The following is a 19,580-nucleotide window of genomic DNA, read 5'->3' on the forward strand; positions in this document are numbered from 1 at the left end:
GATTAATCTTTCTGAAATATTTACATAGTGTGATTAATACTGGGGGGGGGAGTAGAAATACTGACACTGGCTTTGGGTTTCCACATCATCTTGTCTGAGAACTGTCACTTCTTATTGAATAATGAACACTAACAGTTCTGCTTTAATTTATGACCACACAGTCTGTGCCCATTCTGTAATTCATTATTTTATTCATCCAACCTTATTAATACCATAACATGGGAAGCTAATAAATACCTTGTGCTTTTTTTTTTAGAGATAATAATGTAGTTTCCAGTTGTTGAATCTGTTTATTAAACTTGAATGTTTAAAAAATTTCCTGTTTGCTTAAAGATGCATTCCTTCCTGGGCTCCCTTAGAAATAAACAAATAGTTGCTTGGTAATATTTGCTTGCGTATTGAGAAGTTTGGTAAATTTGTGATTCTGATGGGTGCAAAATGAAAAGCTTCAACAGCGTGTCTCTTTTCTCACAAGTAGACAAATGCTGCTTGTTATTGCAGACATACCAGGCTCTGGAGGTCCCTAAAATAGATCTTTTTATTTAAAAGTTTCAAGAGTGCATGTGTACACTCAATTCACAAAGTTATTCATAAATCCACTATTTTGCAAGTCTTTCTGCCCCTATTGCAAACTGGAAATAAAGGTGACCGAGACAGAATTCTTGATAAGAATTGTTATCATACATCAACGGTGATGGTTTTGTAAAAGGACTGCCATACTGTGATGCAGTACTCAATGATAGACCTAGTAATTAAGGTGAGGAGTTTTGAGTTTTCTTCTTAACTACTTCCTGTCCTCCCCTTCAAAACAAATCTGAAAATAACGGGATTGTGGTGCAGTCACCAGTATAGAACCTTCCTTTCAATTAAAATGTGAACATTTGTTTTACCTTGGCTTTGGATGCGAAGAGGTCCATAGCTTGTTACTAATCCATTTTGGTTAATTTTTGAATTATTCATCTACAATGAAGAAAATGTATCTCATCCTGTTGGTGGCTCTGAGTGCAAAACACACAGTTGAATTGTTCTGTGGTGCTTCGTCTATCGTCATACGGCCACCTGTCAACACAGAATTCCTTTTGAGCAGGAACACTTGAAAATTGTGACAAGTTTGTATTCACAGATTTTAATGGCTTCTGAATGATAGACTGAAATCTTCTCAAGCCTTTGGATAGGTGGAGTCAAAACAAATGCTAGGAATACAGAAGATCTGCAATCCCCTTTAAAAAGAAAAGGCAAATTAAAAGGCAAAATGGAAACTCGTTTGCACCAAACGGTTAAAACCAAAATATTCATTGTTCTTTTCCCATTCCATATAGAAATTGATCTGTATTTCGAGTCATAAACATGTACAGCATGGAAATGGACCCTTCAGTTCAACTTGTCAATGCCAACCAAATATCGTAACCTAATCTAGTCCCACTTTCCAGCACTTGGACCATATCCCTCTAAACCCTTCCTGTTCATGTGCCCTCTTATACATTTCCTATTATTTGAATTTCCTTTTTGATAAGGGGCATATACATGAACACATCTTGCATTTGTAGTTTTGCATTTTGTTATTGCCACAGTAACAGCAGCTGATTGATATGCTTAACAATCTTTGTACCTAGGAGCTCATTATGAAGGAATGCCCTTTTAAGGTTTTTGCATATCTCCTAAGCTTTTGTATTGGAAATTAAAATACTGTGGATTCAGGAAAAAAAGTGCTATCGATCAACTTTGGCCTGATGAGAAACTTGTGCATGTAACAAATTCTCAGTTGAGTAATCATTTTGAAATGCTATTATTCTGTCTGGTAATAACAGTTACTTTTTTGTTGTGTAGTGTTATAAAAACTGTACAAGTGAATTTTTGGATATTCGGGTCATATAAATGAAAGTTTTGCTCTGCAGTGTAATTGATTTTCATGTTTAGTGCTGAATTCCTAGGTGGAAAAAGGACGGCCTGCCAGACCACAATTTTCAGATGTGTATAGAGAATTTGAGATGCTACATAAACATGTGAAGAAAATGGCTGATGAGCACTTAAGCAATTCCAATAGGATGATAAATCCTCAACAGCCCTTGCAGATCTCTTGTACACAGGTGAATGCTTTTTACTTTTTGTTTATAGGCCATCAAACATGAAAATTACAGATTTGTTTCTTAAGTTCCCTTCCACCAATTATTCTGTTGTGTCTTTTCTGCATGAATATATTTAAGGCCAACATATATACAAAGGAATAAGTAAATTCCTCAATTCATTGGTCACTACTGGTACCCGCCTTGTTGCCGAGTGACAGTTTTAACTTTGCTTGGTATTACTGCTGATCCATGTTTACATGCACTTATGTTAATGGAGCCTGCCTTGTGCTGTTTTTGATCATTTGAAAATGAAGGCAGTAAGCCTTAGGGGAATTTGAACTAAGACAAAATGTTGTATTTTGTGCACTTGAGCATCAAAATAAAAGTTTAAATGAGAATAAAGCATCTCTATGAATGGTCTAAGAAGGAGCCTTTGTCTCTTTCAAAGTAATTTTACTCATTCTAAAGCCGTCGTTTGGACAAAACACAAATTAATTCCTTTGGCAAACATATAATTTTGATCCTTGCTCAAAAGTGGAGAGCTGTCCAACCTGACCTATGAGGTGAAGAAAGCGTGAGCCTCCGAAACCTTGTGTTTTCAAATAAACCTGTTGGACTATAACCTGGTGTCATGGGATTTTTGAACCTGACCTAGCTCAGGTTACTCACCTCCACCTTGGCTGGCTTCCCCATCTGCTCCAAAGTGGAGGTGGAGTTTGGGAAGTCCTCTGATTCCTTTTCAGTGTGGCTGAGGGATGTAGCTGGGAGCTGGCAGTCCCAGTGACTCAGCCATAGTAGTAGGCACATTGGCCTGAAGCTGAGATCCCACGTAGGCTATGATGGAGCTGGAAAATAGCAGTACAGACAATGCTGGCCTGGTTTTGTAGAAGATTTCAAACACCAGTGTTAAAGAAAATGTAGTACATAGAGCAACCGCTTTCCAGATACTTTAAAACATGCTTTTGATGTCTGTATATCATCATTCCTTCCAATGACTTTAGAGATTTCAGTTTTAAAATGTTAGGGCAGCAATTATTGTGAAGTAAGTAAGCCTGTAACTAAGGATTAAGTGACTGAGCAGTTTAAAAGAGTACAGTGACTGAGCATCCTGAAAGAAAGTTAGCTAAGCGAAGAGGATATGTAAATGATAGATCATGGCTAACAAGCATCAGTGATTTTTTTTTTTAAAGTTATTAAAGTAATAGCCAGGGGAATGTTGACTAAATGGCTTTCCAAAAGACATCTGATAAAGTTTCTGCTAAGAGACAGTTAGCTATAGTTGAAGCTTATGGAATTCAAGTTACAGTTATCGACTCAGTTAGGAAATTGGCTCTGTCAAGAGACAGAGTAGGAATAATTGGCAGGTTCTCTTAAATGGCAGAATGCATGTGAATAGTTCCACAAGAGTATCTATTCAGGCCTTCATATGTAATATTTGGCTGTTATACTATCATGTCTATCAAAAGAAGAAAACCCTAAGACCCCATATTACTTTTTTTACTTGTGTTATGACATGACAGCATTTAATAAGAGCTGGTGAGATTTATGAAGTAGCCCTCAGAAATCAAAGAAAAAACTAGCACATGAGAAATTCTCTAGTGGAGCCCACAGGGTGAGGAGAAATATTTTGATCTCTGGTGCCAAGATGTCAGTGATTGAGTGGAGGTGGTCACTTCAGCACCAAGGCTCCCTTGACATCTTCTTTCGAGCCCGTGATCTCCACAATCTAGTATGATAAGGGCTGCACATGCATGTCACGGTCTTCAAATTCCCCTACAAGCCATAAACAATCCTGACTTGGAACCCTATCACTGTTCTTTCACTGTCATAGAATCTCTGCAGTGTGGAGGCAGGTCATTTGGCCCCTTTGAGTCCACATCGACCCTCTGAAAAGCATTCCACACAGACCCACCTTATCCCTGTAACCCTGCATTTCCCATGGCCAGTCCACCTAATCTGCATATGTTTGGACTGTTGGAGGAAACTGGAGTATCTGGAGGAAACCCAGGGAGCCAAAGGGACAATGTGTAAACACCAGACAGAAAGTAGCCTGTGGCTGAAATTGAACCTGGGTTCCTGATGCTGTGAGGCAGCAGTACTAGTCATTGAACCAACATGCTGCCCCTGTCACTGGGTCAGAATCCTGAATAACACAGTTGATGTACTTGCACTACGTGACTGTATTGGTTCAAAAAGGTGGCTAACCACTACCTTTAAGGGAAGTTAGGTATTGCCAACAAATGCTCATCCACCCAGCGATGCCTACATTCTGCGAAACAATAAAATAAGGAACAAAAAATCTTTGTTCTCTGTCAAAGGCATTAATCAAAGTGCTTCACAGAAGGTTATAGAACAAAATTGGGCGCCTTGTCACAACAGGCAGTAGTAGGGCAAATAGCAAGATTTATGTCATAGAGGTAGTTCTGAAGAAGCATTTTAAAAAAAGAAAAATAGGTTGAAAGTCTCAAGATTATGGAGGGAATTCATAGCTTAAGGCTTGGGTAGCTAAAGGCATTGGTAGGGCATTTAAAAAGGTTGTTCTCCCTTTTTGAGCATTTTCAATATTAGTATTCAGGTCTGACCTTCCTTTTCCATTCTGCTGAAAAGTTATTGAAGTTTAAGTTAGTTTCTCTCTCCACAGATATTGTCAGACCTGTGAAGTATTTCCAGCATTTTCTGCCTTTTATTTCAACGGAAATGTGGACCAGGAGCTGATGTTACTAGGTCTGCAGTTTAGTGGGATTAAGGTCACGAACTCGGGACTTAGATCTCATGGACCAAATGGATGCAGAGGTGGTTCAAGGGAAAATGCAAATTCAGGGATTGGATGGTTTTGTGGAAGAGAGGGCATCAGCAGACAGTTAATTAGGTGTTGTTTGTGGTAAAGGTGGAAGAGACAGGAGAAGATTTTTAGGTAGAAGTTTGCGGCAGAGCATAAAAGCTTGGAATTATCTTTGACTTGCATCATTATTCGCTCTAATAGACGAGAGCAGGACTTGTTCAGTGTTTATGTGTGGTCCAGCTGGATCTGATGATGACTAAACCAGTTGTTTGCTACATCTCTTCAATCTGCATGTATTGGAATAAGGGAGCCAAGTTGTTGGCTTTGCTGGAGTAGTGGTCAGTTAACTGGATGGCAGAGTGATGCTAACAGTATCCATTCCTGCACCAGCTGAGGTAACCACAAAGAACTTTCTTTCCCCCCCCCCCCCCTCTGAGGTGTGGTGACTCCTCAGGTTAAACCACTCCTCAGGTTAAACCACTGCCTCTCCCTAATGAGCGTTCTGTCCTGTGGTCTGTTAGGACGATAGCAACCTTACATTATTTTAATGTTCAGTTAATAGACATTAATCCTTTTAGGAGATGAGCTATTTTTCAATAGCTGTAGAAAAATTGTGGTGACTGAATGCTAAAGATAAGACAGTTGGGGTTTTGAAAGTACACGTGTAAGTATACTGCGGCATATTTTTACCAGAGGTGGAAACAGAAGGTGGTAGAATTCAGGTGTGGAAAGAGAGAGAGTCATACTAGAAAGTGATCCAAAGTGGTCTTATTCATTGTTGAAATGATGGGAGCAATAAAATCAAAGGAATGGCCATGAATAGAAGTTGAAATACTAACATGGAGAGATGAAATTTAGGGATACGAAAAAGGGTAGTGTAAGAGAGCACAAGTTGAGATGAGGTTGAACAATCAGGCTGCGAAGTTATTCAACAAAGAGACTAAAGGAGGAAAAAAAGGAATGAAGGTACCTCTTCGAGAATACATTTATGCTTGCTAGGAGGGCAGTAGAGAAAAAAAATGTTTATCAGAAAAATTCCTTGGTAGAATCGTGGCCTATTTCAGTGCTGAATTATCCTATTTGGCCCAGCAACTCCATGTTGGTAATTTTGTCCACATAAGCTGTCTTATCGAATCACTCTCCCCTGCTTTTATTCACATGATTCCTTTCCACACCCCACACCCAGAACCAATCATTTCATTATTTTCTTTTATGTTCCTATTACATAGCATAAAGCTTTTCATGTAAATAATCTTCACTTTCACTTCTATATCCTGAATGAACACTCTTTCCTCCTCAGTGTCCTTTTATCCATCTAAATTCTTATCTGTCGTAGATACATGTCCTGGTCTTTCAAAATAAATGTAGACCTTACTTGTATTTCTTCAACATTAGTTTCTTAATCACTGTTGATGGTGGTAATTAAAGATATAACAAGGATATGTAAGCAAAATATTGTGGATGCTGGGAATTTGAAAATAAAGCAGGTGTTGGAAACAGTCGACATCTGTGCAGAGCAAGTTCTAACATTTGAAGTCAGTAGCTGTTTTCTTTTTGCCCAAGACCTCCCAGACTTGGAGTATTTCCAACATTTTCTGTTTTGTTCACAGATCTCTGACAGATACCAGTTTGTGTGAGCAATTTCGATCTCATTGATTACTTCACCATCAAGATTAAAATATATTGTCCAAGATAGGCAAAATGTAACCATTTCCTCTCTCCAACTTAAACTATCATGACAATAACTTCCTTAAATAAGTTTTCATTACATTGTTAGTCTCTTTTAGTGTTGGCATTCTAGATGTTTTGCGTTCCAGTAACAGGCTTCCACATGCAAAACATGGCGAGAGACATTCTATGTGATTTTAATACTTTCTGTTTAAAACATCTTCTGTCCACCACAGTATTCAATGTAAATAAAACCACTTTTTACTGCAACATATTAGAGTTCACAAGTAGTGTTTAAATAACTAGAACATTAAGTTTGTTTCAGGAACTGAACAAAATTAAAGCTTATTGATGTTTCTTTCCTATAAATGTTCCAGGTTGCTGAGTCATTAGGAATAACTGAATATACAAACAAAGAAAACCAGCAAGATGCAAGTGTGTCCCTAACCTACAGATTAGTCACAGTAGATGACCAGAATCATCTCAATTCATCAGGAGAAAAGCATAGTATGGAGGTATTTGAAGGTTAATCATTTGATGCCGTGCAGTTTATGTATGTTGACTTTAATTGTTTTGTTGCTTACTCTTCTAAAAAAAATATTAATATCTGTTTAAATATACTGAGATTTGAGATGGAAAAACAGAATTCATGTTCAATATAACTGCAGTTGAAAGGTCCAGCAAGTAGAATATTCCAAACAAATTGTAAGGGATTTATAATCCCCTCTTTAAGTTCAGTATGTTTTCTTTGCTTTTTTTTAAAATCAGGTATTACCAAGTGCACCATCCAGATTGTTTTGTTCAACCAGTAGATGCATTGATTGTAATTTTCCAAAAATCATTGCATTTTTGAAGAAGTAACAAATAGTTGGAAAACTGCTAATGTCACGTCTCTATTCAAAAAGGGAGAGAGGAAAAAAAGTGGGTAGCTGCAGGTCAGTTAACTGATCATCTATTGTTGGAAAAGTATTGGAATCAGTTATGAAGAAAATTGTAACAGAACATTTGAAAAATCATAATCTAATCGAGCAGAGTCAACATGGTTTCATGAAAGGGAAATCATGTCTGTCCAATTTATTGGAGGTTTTTGAGGAAGTCTGAAGAGTGGATAGAGAGGAAGTGGTAGATATTTTTTATTTGGACTTCCAGAAGGCATTCGATAAGGTACCTCATAATTTCTTATAAGAAAAGAACATATGATGTTGGAGGGAATATATTGGCATGGATAAAAAAATTGGCTCATCTGAGGAAACAGTGAGTGGGGATAAGTGGTTCTTTTTCAGGTTGGTGACATGTGATCTGTGGGGTTCCACAAAAATCCATTCTGAGACTATAACTGTTTACAATATGTATCAATGACTTAGAGGGAGAAAGTGAATGTACTTTCGCCAAATTTGCAGATGACACCATAGATGGAAAGGCAGTTTGTGAGAGGGATACAAACAGATTACAAAGAGATATTGATAAGTTAAGTGGGCAAAAAGTTGGCAAATTGAGTATAATGTGCAAAAAATGCAAAGTTCATTTTGGAAGGGAAAACAATATTATTTAAATGGAGAGAAATTACAGAAAGCTGCAACTCAGAGTGGCTTGAGGTTGTTTATGTATGAAACACAGAAAGATAAGACACAGGTACAATAGGTAATCTGGAAGGGTATTAACTGCTCACAATGTGGTCTTGTCTACCTTGGGAAGACAAAACGCCAAGTAGGTAACTATTTTGAAGAAAGTCTTTGTCCTGTCAGCAAAAATGACCCCAGGCTTCCTTAGCCAACATATTTGTCACCGGCTTACTGCAGTGCTCCAGCAAAGTTCAAAGTAAGGTGGAAGAACAGCATTTCATTTTCCACTTGGGAATCCTGTAGCCTTCAGGACTCAATATCGAGTTCAATAATTTTAGGGTGAGAGCACCTTCTCCCATGTCTTTACCCTAACCCCCACAAACAAGGCCTCATGATAAATAACCCATTATCACCTACTAATTATCCCTGTTAGCAGCTCTGAAGTTTCCGAGGGTGACTTTCACCCATTCCTTTTGTGTGTTCTCTTTGGATACCCTCTGTCGCACTCTCTGTCACATCACTGAGGGTGGAGGTTTTCATACGAACATAACTAGGAGCAGGTACAGGACATTTCATCCATGGATCTTGCTCTACCATTCAATAATATCATGGCCTCAACTTCACTTTCCTGCCTTGCCCTTATTCTCCTTTGTTTAGTTGTTAATCAAAAATCATCTCTCGATCAGCCTTTAATATATTAAATGAATCAGCTTCCCCTGCGCCATTGGCTAGAGAATTCTAAACATTAGTGAGCAAACTTCCTCCAGCCTCCTTATCAAAGGAAATTTCCTTGTTCTCACAGTGTCCCTTATTTCTAGATTCCTCCATAGGGAAAACCTTTTTGACAGCAATTACCTTGTCAAGCTCTCTTAGAATATTCATGCATCAATAAAATCACATACCATTTGTCTAAACTCCAGTGAGTTCAGATCCAAACTGCACAACTTTGTAAGATAACCTGGTTATTTTGAGGAGTTTCCCTGCTGAATTTGAAGTTTGTGGCAGAGGCATTGTTGATGGAATTTCTTTATCACTTGTTTCTGCCACTAATAGATAATGCAACACTGGAGTACAAGAGTGTAAGGACAACTGGTTTATGTTAAAACTGTGCTTTTCTTTGTTGTCAAATGGTTGCTAAATGAGTAAGCCATCTCTGAATTGCCTCCAATGCAAGTAAGTATCTGCTTAAATAAGGAAAGCTAAGCTTTAGGTGTGATCAATGCCCTGTGCAATGATAGCAATTCCTTATGTTTATGGTGTACTCTGTTGTTGTTAAAGTTTGCCTTTATAATTTCTTATTGAACCTGCATGCTTATTTTTGTGATCCATCTATGAGGACACCCAAATTGCTCTGTATGCTAGCATGCTGCAGTTTCTCTCCAATTAAATAGTAATCTGCTTTTCTATTCTACCCCCTCATCAGCTGAACCTCAGATTAACATGTACTCTGACACAGATTTCTTGCATGGATTACCTTGGAACTGAACAGGCTGATTCTCAACCTTCACAACTTTGGGCATATGGGGCAGGACATCCTATGAGATAGTGGGTCATGAAATGCAGGATTTACTTCCTTTCTTTGCTTCTCTGCTTCATTTAAGATGATGTAATTCAGTGTGATGCAGCTTGATAGGCAAGTCACCATTTTGGACAATTGGTGGTGACTTTCTCCCGGTGATTAATTTCAATGCTGCCACACTTCAAGGAAAGTTTGGGAGTGCCATTTGGATCATTTTCTTTGTCTTCTGAAACATTGGGCAAATGAGAGTTGACAAAACTAGACTTATCTTATTAGTTCATCAAAATTGATTTTGCAGGTGTTTTGTAAATTGCATATTTTGAAAATTTTCTTTATGCTGGCTTTAAAAAGGACACTAGCATTCCCCCTGAATCTGAAAAAAGCTGAAGAATGTGGCAGACACATTGCTGAGGGAATTGCTGACCTATTGCGGTCACTGCGGTACAGGAATTTGACTGATGCTGACATAATCCAAATGGCCTCTTTCTGTGTTGCAGATATGAGTCTATGAAATAATGAGGGCATATTAAAAAGGCTCTACATTCAACTTCTTGTAGATTGGTAGAATCAATTTGGAGGAAGTAGCTACAATGAAGAATTCATTTGTGAGGTTTCGATACAGTTTCCTAGAATAGTTGTGGCTCAGACTAGTGAACTGGCTGTTTTGGATCTTGTAATGTGTAATGAGGCACATTCGATAAATGATTTCAGAGTGAAAGAACCCCCATGAAACCGATCATGACGTGGTAGAATTTAGCATTACATTTGAGAATGGGAGAATTCATTGGAAATGGCTGTGCTCAATTTAAATGTGTTATAAAGTAATGAGGGCAGAGTTGGTTGGAGCAGACTGGGAAGTGATTTTAATAGGAAAGATGGTTGAGGAGCAATGGCAGTCATTTAATAAAATGGTTTATGACTCCCAGCAAGGTGTATCCCAATAAGGAGGAAATATCCTAGGAAGGGGATTAACCAAGGAATTTAAGGATAACATCAAATAAGAAAAAAAAAATGTAATGTAACAAAGGTCAGTAGTTAGCCAAAAGATTGGATAAGTTTATAAGTCAATAAAAGATGACCACAAAAAGAAAAGATGAAAATAACTAGAGGGATGTGATGGCTGAGTGATATTATTGCTATGCTATTAATTTAGAGAACCAGGTAATGTTCTGGGACTCCAGTTTGAATCATGTCGTGCCATGCCAGATGGTGGAACTGTAATTTGGTATATGAAAAGAAAACTGTAATTAAGAGTTGAATGATGATCTTTGTCAACTGTCAGAAAAAAATCCCATCTGGCCCTTTTAGGGAAGTTTTTACCTGGTCGACATGTGACTCCAGACCCACAGCAATATGGTTGACTATAAACAGCCCTCGAGGCAATAAATGCTGACCCAGCCAGTGATGCCACATCCTGTGAAAGAATGAAAAGAAAACTATGAATGCAAACTAGCAAGTAACATAAACATTGACAGCAACAACTTTTCTAATTAGTTAGAAAGGAAGAAAGAAGCCATAGTGATTAATAGACTCAGTAGAAAACAAGGCTGGGGAAATAGAGTTGAATACATAGTCTTATCCATCTTCATGATGGAGACTGCTTTTTCATCCACTACCTTCAGCATTCACTGCCTTCACTGGTGCACAGTGGCAATACTGCTTATGTTCTATAAGATCTTATGCAGCAACTCACCAAGGCTGCTTTGACAGCAGCTTTTATACCCATGACTACAACCAGCTAAAAGAACAAAATGCTTGTGAATACCATAATCTGCAAGTTCCTCTCCAAGCCACTCCCTATTATGACTCGGCAATTATTGCCTTTTCTTCACTGTCGCTGGGTCAAAAACACTACGAAAATTGCAGCACGTGACTGTTGCTTTCAGGACAATTTGTGATGGACAATAAGTGCTGGTCAGGGCAGCAATGATCGCATTCCCTTGAGTGAATTTTAAAAATGGATAAAGTAGGTAGTGAGGAAGCAATCTGAGTTTTAAAAAAAAAATGAACAAAAATTAGTTGTTATTTGTTTGCAATGCTAAATAAGATTATACAAAATAAAATTGCTTCAAATCAGGGTAGAGTTATCTCACAAATTATGGAGTAGACGACCAGAGATTAAGGTTCTGCTTTTCACTACGTTTTTTGAAAAGAATGCTAAAATCAATATGAAACCACAGGAAATGATCAGGAATAGGCATAAATGTAACACATTCCAAAAGTTACGATTGTACTTGTGCTGCTAGATTCACCTTGCCTGTGAAATTCCACTAATCAGAATTGAATAATGCAAGTATTCTTACTCTGTGGATTTATTGAATTATTTTAGGATGGACTCTGACCAAAGTTTTAAACATTGTTATAATTAATTGTGTCTCAGTATGACTTGAAATCTGTTTTCTGTACTCCTTTGGAAAGGCAAATGTAAGTGCAAGCTGTTGTAGTTCATCATCGCTCTTGAGATTTAGTGAAGTAATTTTATTGTATGGGCAATTACAAATGTGCAAGTTAACTGATTTTCTAAATGCTGCCTATTATATCATGCTTTCCTGTGAAGCATTTCATTTGAATATGAGGAAAATACTGATTTACTTTATGCCAATGTAAAGAAACAGATAAATATTCATTCATCTCGTATAAGTTAAATAATCTTTGCTAATAGTTGGCGTTGCTTTTTGTATGTAATAGTTAGAACAAAGAAAAGGCAGGTTTCTTTCCTGGCACAGTTTTAGTCTTACAACATCTTTCACATTCCTCTCTTCAGTTACATAATGTTCTTCATAATACAAGACTAGCAACCATGTTTAAGCTTGTCTCTTTAGATATTAATCAGCAGCATGAACAGCTACTTATTAGTACTTCAAAAACAATCTCGTGATAATTGCCCTTGAGAAATGTATTGTGAAAAACTTGTTAATGAAATTGATTTCCTTTAAACTGGCTTTATGGTGTTCTTCAGAGAGACTTTGGAACCTTATCCCCCTCATCAAAACGAATGAAAATAGATGACGCTGTAACTGTGACTGAAAACAACTTCAACCAAAATGGAATAGAGATAACTGGTGAAGTACAATTACAAAGCTTAACTACGGAAGAAGGTAATGTTTATATTGTCAATCATTTTTACTTAGGCAGTTATTCTTAGATAACATTGCCATTAACTGGGAAAGACACAACATGAAGTCCAGCCCTGGCTGACACATTTATTTGGTAATCAAGGTACATGACTTGCTTCCTAGCAATAGGTTTTGCACCTGGCACTTTATGATTACAAAACTTAGAACAAAACATTTTCCTGTAACTCAAACAGTCATAGCTTCATATTGGATGCTACAAAGTCATGGAACATTATTTCAGTAAACTTTGCATAGTCGGTCACCTAAGAGATAATTTAAAAAGTAGCCAATTTGGTAAACTGGTGGGTCTGTTGTCATCTCTTCTTCAAAATCCCCAACTATGACGACTCTGTCCTTAATAGCACCATCCCATCTCCACCCTTCTTTCCTTTCAAGTTCTTAAATATGCTTATATTTCAAATTCGTGCCTACCTTTCCAGGGCTATTTTTGAATTCTCCAGTTGGCTTTCTGTCACTGGCTACAATGCTCAAACAGGCCCTTTTTTAAAAAAAAGCACATATTGCATCCTACATCAATGTGACTATGGTGAAATATTGCACTTTGTCCTTCTCAATTCATCAAGAATTCTTTGATAGGGATGACAACACTGTCCTACTCCGCTACCTCTTATTATAGTTCAGTGGAAATCATATATTTTTACCCAAAACAAACACAATGCTGGAGAAACTCAGCAAGTTTGGCAGAGAATGCACAATTGAGGGGTTTATTTTCCCATTCCTGCATTGTTACCTCTAGATCCCCAAAAGATCTATTCTTGGTCCTATCCTATTTTTCATCTGCAAGATACTCCTTTATGAAATTACTTAAAAGTATGTCAGGTTCCAAGTGTACTGATGATGCCCAGCCACTCTTGTGCCTCCAAATTTATAGATAATAGATAAATGGCAGAAAATGTAACTTAGTGCTGTGTGTTGGTCTTCACAATGAATGACAATAGATGTCTCCCCTGAAATAATAAATATCTAAGGGTCTCATAAATGTGGAACTCAAAGTAAATGCATATCAGTCAGAAGGTAGTGTTGGAGAAATTAATGGATTGATGTTGTTACATTTACATTGGAATATTGAAAGAGATAGCTGATGCATTGGTGATCTTCTTTCAAAAGTTCATTAATTCTTAAATATTGTCTGCATATTTCCAGGTTGCAGATGTAACCACTGATTAAGAAAGAGGGAGAGAGAAAACAAAGAACTGTAGATCTATTAGCCTGAAGTCAGCAGAAGGGAAATTGCTAGAATATTATAAAGAATGTGATTACTGGATATTTAGAAAATAATGCTAGATTGGACAGAGTCAACATGGATTTACAAAAGGAAAATCATGTTTTTCAGTCTGAGTGTTTTGAGAATCTTACTAGCAGAATCAATAAAGAGGAATGAATGGCTGTGGTGTATTTGGATTTTAAGAACACTTCTGGTAAAGTCTAACATAGGAAGTTAGTAAGCCAAATTAAAGCATTTGAGATTGCAGTTAACACACTGGGATGGTTTGAAGATTGAATAATATAAAGCAGAAAGTAGGGATAAATGGGTCATTATCAGGTTGGTAGACTGTGACCAGTGGGGCATTGCAAGGAGTCACAAATGATTTGGATATAGGAGTTGATTGTGTAATATTTCCAAGTTTACGATATATAAAATTTGATGAGATTGTGATTTGAGGGGGATGCTAAAGAGAATTAAAGGGGATTTTGACAAGCTGAATGGGTGGGCAAAAGCAATGACAGATGGAATATAAGGTAAGTGTGATGTTTTCCACTTTGGTGATGGTCATTAGCAGTCACGTGTTAACAAATATGACTATTTACGTGGGAAATTCCGTATCACTGGTTATGGGTTTATGGGTCCTTCCACAGCTGATGAGCCTGATTGTAGGTGGTATTAGTCCTTCGCCCTTGAGATTATTGGCATTCCTTCCACCGGTTCCTTTTCTATACTTCTTGCCACCAGGTGTTGTTGAAGAATTATGTCCCTTGTACATGAGTTTTCTCCAAGTTGATTTCTTCTGAATGGGGATCTCCCATGTATTGATATCTATGTTGCATTTCTTGAAGGAAGCTACAGCAGGGTCTTTGAAATGCTTCCTTTATCCTCCTCTCATTCAAACCTTCCTTGAGCTGGGTGAAGAAGATTTGCTTTTGGTAGTTGGAACTTGGGCATCCTAAGTACATGGCTGGGCCAGAGGAATTAGTCACAGATGGCCGTGGCCCCAATGCTGGTACTGTTAGCTGCTTCAAAGCTGTTGATGTTAGTCTGCCTGTCTTCCCATCTGATGACCGTGTCTTCAGAATCCTTAAGGGGGAGGGTGTGCAGCCAGAAGTCGTGGTCTTCCCATCTGATGAGGAGAATCCAACTCAAACAATGTTGATGGTAATTCTCAAAGCTCTTGATGGCATCTAAACATCTATAAAGCACTGAAACTTACAGAGGAATCACAGAATCCCCACAGTGTGTAAAGAGGCCATTTGGCCCATCAAGTTCGCACCAACCCTCTGAAGAGCATTCCACTCCCACCCTATCCCCATAACCCCACACTTCTTATGGCTATTCCACCTACCCTGCAATTCCTGCACACTATATAGGGCATTTAGCATAGCCAGTCCACCTCATCTGTATGTCTTTGGACTATGAGAGGAAAGAGGAGCACCTGGAGGAAACCCATGCAAACTCCACACAGACAATCTTCAAAGGCTGGAATCGAACCTGGGTTCCTGGTGCTGTGAGGCAGCAATGCTAACCGCTGAACCACTGTGCAGCCCCAGAGTCAGAAGATGATTGCGTTATTAGATTAGATTCTGTTAGATTCCCTACACGCCCTTCGGCCCAACAAGTCCACACCAACCCTCAGAAGAGTAACCCACCCAGACGCCTACCCTATATTTACTCTTGACTAATGCAGCTAACACTATGGGCAATTTAGCATGGCCAGTTGACCTGACCACATTTTTGGATTGTGGGAAGAAACCAGAGCACCCAGACAAAACCCACGCAGACATGGGGAGAAAGTGCAAATTCCACACACACAGTCACTTGAGGTGAGAATCAAACCTGGGTCCCTGATGCTGTGAGGTAGCAATGCTAACCACTGAGCCACCGTGCCACCCTACACAAAGGTATCTTCATGGAAGACATGGTCGTCGAGGACTCTCATCCTTAGCTATCTAATGGTGGCACTTGCAGATTGGATATGATATTGCATCTCTGCATCAATGTCAGCTTGAGATGTGGGGTAGCTTCCCAGGTAGAGAAATTGTTACAAGTTTAGGAGCATTTTTATATTGATCTTAATGGAGGGATGTACTGGAATTTGACCTGCGTTGGTTGGTTTAAGGTTTGAGTCTTCCTGAAATTGAGGCAGAGACCAATTCTTAAGTTTGCTTCTGCGAAGGTGGAAGATTCTGTTTGAAGATTCTGCTCCAAGAGAGCAGAGGTGACTTTGCCATCCGCATACTGAAGATTCACAAGTGGGGTTGGTGTAGTTTTCTTTGAGGTTGAAAAGTTTTCCATTTATTGTCTAGACAATGTCCACACCACTGCGAGGCTTGTTCTTGACCAGGTGAAGATGGAGGAAAGGGTAGGGGTGGTGAGACATCCCTGCTCAACACTAGCCTTGAACCTCAAAGGATTCTGTTGTCTAACCATTGGTGAGGACTGTTGCCGACATGGTCAAGGAGAAGATGGAGGATGTTGCTGAATTTCACTGGACAGCTAGTTTTTGATGTGGTCTTCCATAGCACTACTTGATTTACTGAATCAAAAGCCTTAGTCACATCAATGAAGTCCATGTAAAGTAGTTGTTGGTGTTCCTGGCATTTTTCTTGGAGTTGCTGAGGAGTGAAAAACATGATCATAGTCCCACAGTTTGGTCAGAACCAACTCTGGCTTACAGAAATGATTTCCTCTGGGATTGGGAGAAAGTATCTAGTGAGGATTCAAGTGATGATCTTCCTGGCAATGGAGAACAGGGAGATTCCTTTGTCATTCCCACATTCCACTTTGTCTTCTTTCTTGAAGATGGTGGTGTTGGCACATCCTGAGTTTGTCAGAGATTTCTTCTTTGTGCCAGATTTTCAGGAACAGTTGGTCATGATGTGGTAAGCTCTGCTCCTCTAAATTTGAAAATCTTAGCTGAAATCCCCTCAATATAGATGCTTCAACGTCTACCATGCTAGGTGGGAATCCAAGATCTTCATTTATGGGCAGTTGGGGGATTTCCTCAAATGAGTCCATATCAACGACTAAATTGTGGTTTAGAGGTTCTTTTGATGTGTTTTTTCCATTGGAGGCTGATATTTTCTGTCAGTCAAAAGGGTGCCATCCTTACTCTGCACAAGTTTGAGGTCAAGGGTGTTAACTCCATATATTTCCTTGGTGGCACTGGAGAAACCCTGGGTGTCATGCTTGTCAGCAAGGAGTTGCAATTCCTTAGCTTTCTTCGTCCACCATTGGTTCTTGATTTCCCTAGTTTTTCTTTATTACTCTGCTTTTGCTGTTTGATGACTTTTCCTCTTTGCCTCAGTGCTGATATTGTTTTGCTCATGTTGAGTGCTCTCCCTCTCTTGTTGATGAGGTGTTGGATGATGTAGTCATTCTCGTCAAACCAGTGTTGGTATTTCCTGGTTTTGTAGCCAATGATTTCTTCACAGCATGAAATGATAGTTGTCTTCAGATCTTTCCAGATTTCTTCCACTCCATTAAAATGAACTTTCTAAACATTTTGGTGAAGACATTGTTGTAAGTTTGCTAATCTGCTTGGCTCTTGAACCTGCTCAGCATTAATATTTTTTCTGAACTGTTTCTTTGTCCTCATCTGCTTCTGGTGACATTTGATGGACATTGAGGAGCATATAAGCTGGTTGTGTGTTCCGTAATCATCTGCTTTGGTAATGAGCACATCCTTTAGATCTTGGGATTGCAAGGTGAGCGTAACAGATTCTGGAAAGGGCAGAAAGTAGTGAAGAAAACGTCTGTTCCTATTCCAAGAGTGACATGACTGAGTGAAACTCCTCCACCTGCCTGTCAGTCCAGAGCTGGAATTTCTAGATGTCTCAATCCTGTCCCCATCACTTCTCGCCATAGGACTTGTGTTGTCTGGGGAAGTTGCATTCTGTTAGGTGGAGGGGACATTGTGTGGGACATCATTTAACAGGGGAATGCTGTAGCACATCAGATACACTGTCCTTGAGAGAAGTTAGATCCAATTCCAGTGGCAATAAACTTCAAAGACCGAGGATCTTCCTACAGCTGCAGCCTTCATCTACTGTCACAGCTGTTGATATTGAACAAGTGTATTCTGCCTGGATCTCCGTTGAGGACTTGTTTTAAATTTTGTTTTGTCTGGTTTCTCCCCTCCGACATTACCATCATGGGTGGCTCTGCCAGGACTTGAGAACTTATAACAGTACCACTTTTGAAATCAACATCACACTCGAGCATCTCCACCACAACAAGGTGACAATCCACAGAAATGAAAATGCAGAGTATTTCCTAAATGGTAAGAGATTGGCAAGTGTTGATATCCAAAGGGACATGGGTCCCCTTCACTAATCACTGACTGCTAGAGTGCAGGTGCAGCAAACAATTTGGAAAGTAACTTGTATGTTAGCCTTTATCCCAAGAGGTTTTGAGTAAAGGAGTAAAGAAATCTTCCTTTAATTGCATGAATCAACGAGAGAGTGTCTGCAACATCTGGTACCTTAAGGAAGAATTGCCAGAATACTTGTCATAGAGGGAGCAAAGTGAAGGTTCACCAAATTGATTCCCGGGATGATGGGACCCTCCTGTGAGGAGATGGAGTCTGTATTCCCTAGAGTTTAGAGGAATAAGAAAGTATCTCACAGAAACTGACAGAATTATTAAAGGTGTAGACATAGTAGACACAGAACAGATGTTTCTCCTGCTAGTGGGATCTAGAACATGATCTTGAAACAAAAGGCAGGCTATTTAAGACTGAGATGAGAAGGTGGTGAATACTTGAAATTCTCCACCCCAGAGGGATGTGGAAGCTCAATCATTTTAGTAAGTTCTGGCAGAAATTTATGGATTTCTTGATACTAAAGGCCTTAAAAAATACAAGGCCAAGAATAGGACTATGGTGTAGAAGTTGATTATCAGCCATAATCCATAAAAGTTAGGCAGACACTGATAAAACATTTAATTATCTTGGGGCAGTGACTTGAAACAAATTCAGAATTTCCAACTTAATCAATCGAAACTTGCATGTCCTTTCTAACCGAGTTCTCCATTTTAGGTTTGTTCACTCCACTTACAGGAGTTGTATGATCCTTTGATCTCTCTACCTATAAACTCTGTGTTGGTGAGCCCTCTTTCACTGACGAAGGTGCGTCACTCTGAAAACTTGTGATTTCAAATAAGTTTGGACTATAACCTGATGTTGTGTGATTTTGACTTTGTTCACCCCAGTCCAACACTGGCACCTCCATCTGATAATAGAAAAGCAGGCCTGAGAGACGGAAAAAGGATTAGAGTAAGCCATTGTTCCTAATCAGAAGTCTAAACTTCATAGCCAAGTACAAGTGCCTGTGTGCAAACTCTACCTCCACAGGCATCCTATGTGCATCATGGAGTTAAGTCCATACTTTGCTGCTCTGGGTCTCTGATGATTTAAACCTTCGTGTCTTAATTGCATTCTCATAAGGGTTTTGCCACATCAGTGTGACATATTTACAGCATTTCTAAGAGAGGATTGCATTTCAATGCAAAAATGTGAACCATATAAGGCTTTTCTGCTAACTAAGAGGTAATTTGAATCAGGCAAACTATTTGTCCTGGAGACTTTTATACATTTAAGCTGTATTGAATTCCCCCAGAAGATAAAGAACAGT

The 19,580-nt window shown here is 38.8% G+C and overlaps 1 protein-coding gene across 1 annotated transcript in view; it reads left to right on the top strand.

The window, feature by feature from the left end:
• Nucleotides 1-19,580, top strand: part of znf839 (zinc finger protein 839) — a 48,864-nt gene that overhangs the window by 27,237 nt on the left and 2,047 nt on the right. The window contains exons 5-7 of the mRNA XM_043697449.1: nt 1,932-2,087; nt 6,894-7,031; nt 12,557-12,695. Of these exons, the coding sequence (XP_043553384.1) occupies nt 1,932-2,087; nt 6,894-7,031; nt 12,557-12,695 (433 nt within the window). The remainder of the gene's footprint in view (nt 1-1,931; nt 2,088-6,893; nt 7,032-12,556; nt 12,696-19,580) is intronic.

Source organism: Chiloscyllium plagiosum, chromosome 10 (assembly GCF_004010195.1).
Source record: "Chiloscyllium plagiosum isolate BGI_BamShark_2017 chromosome 10, ASM401019v2, whole genome shotgun sequence".
Taxonomy (NCBI): Eukaryota; Metazoa; Chordata; class Chondrichthyes; order Orectolobiformes; family Hemiscylliidae; genus Chiloscyllium; species Chiloscyllium plagiosum.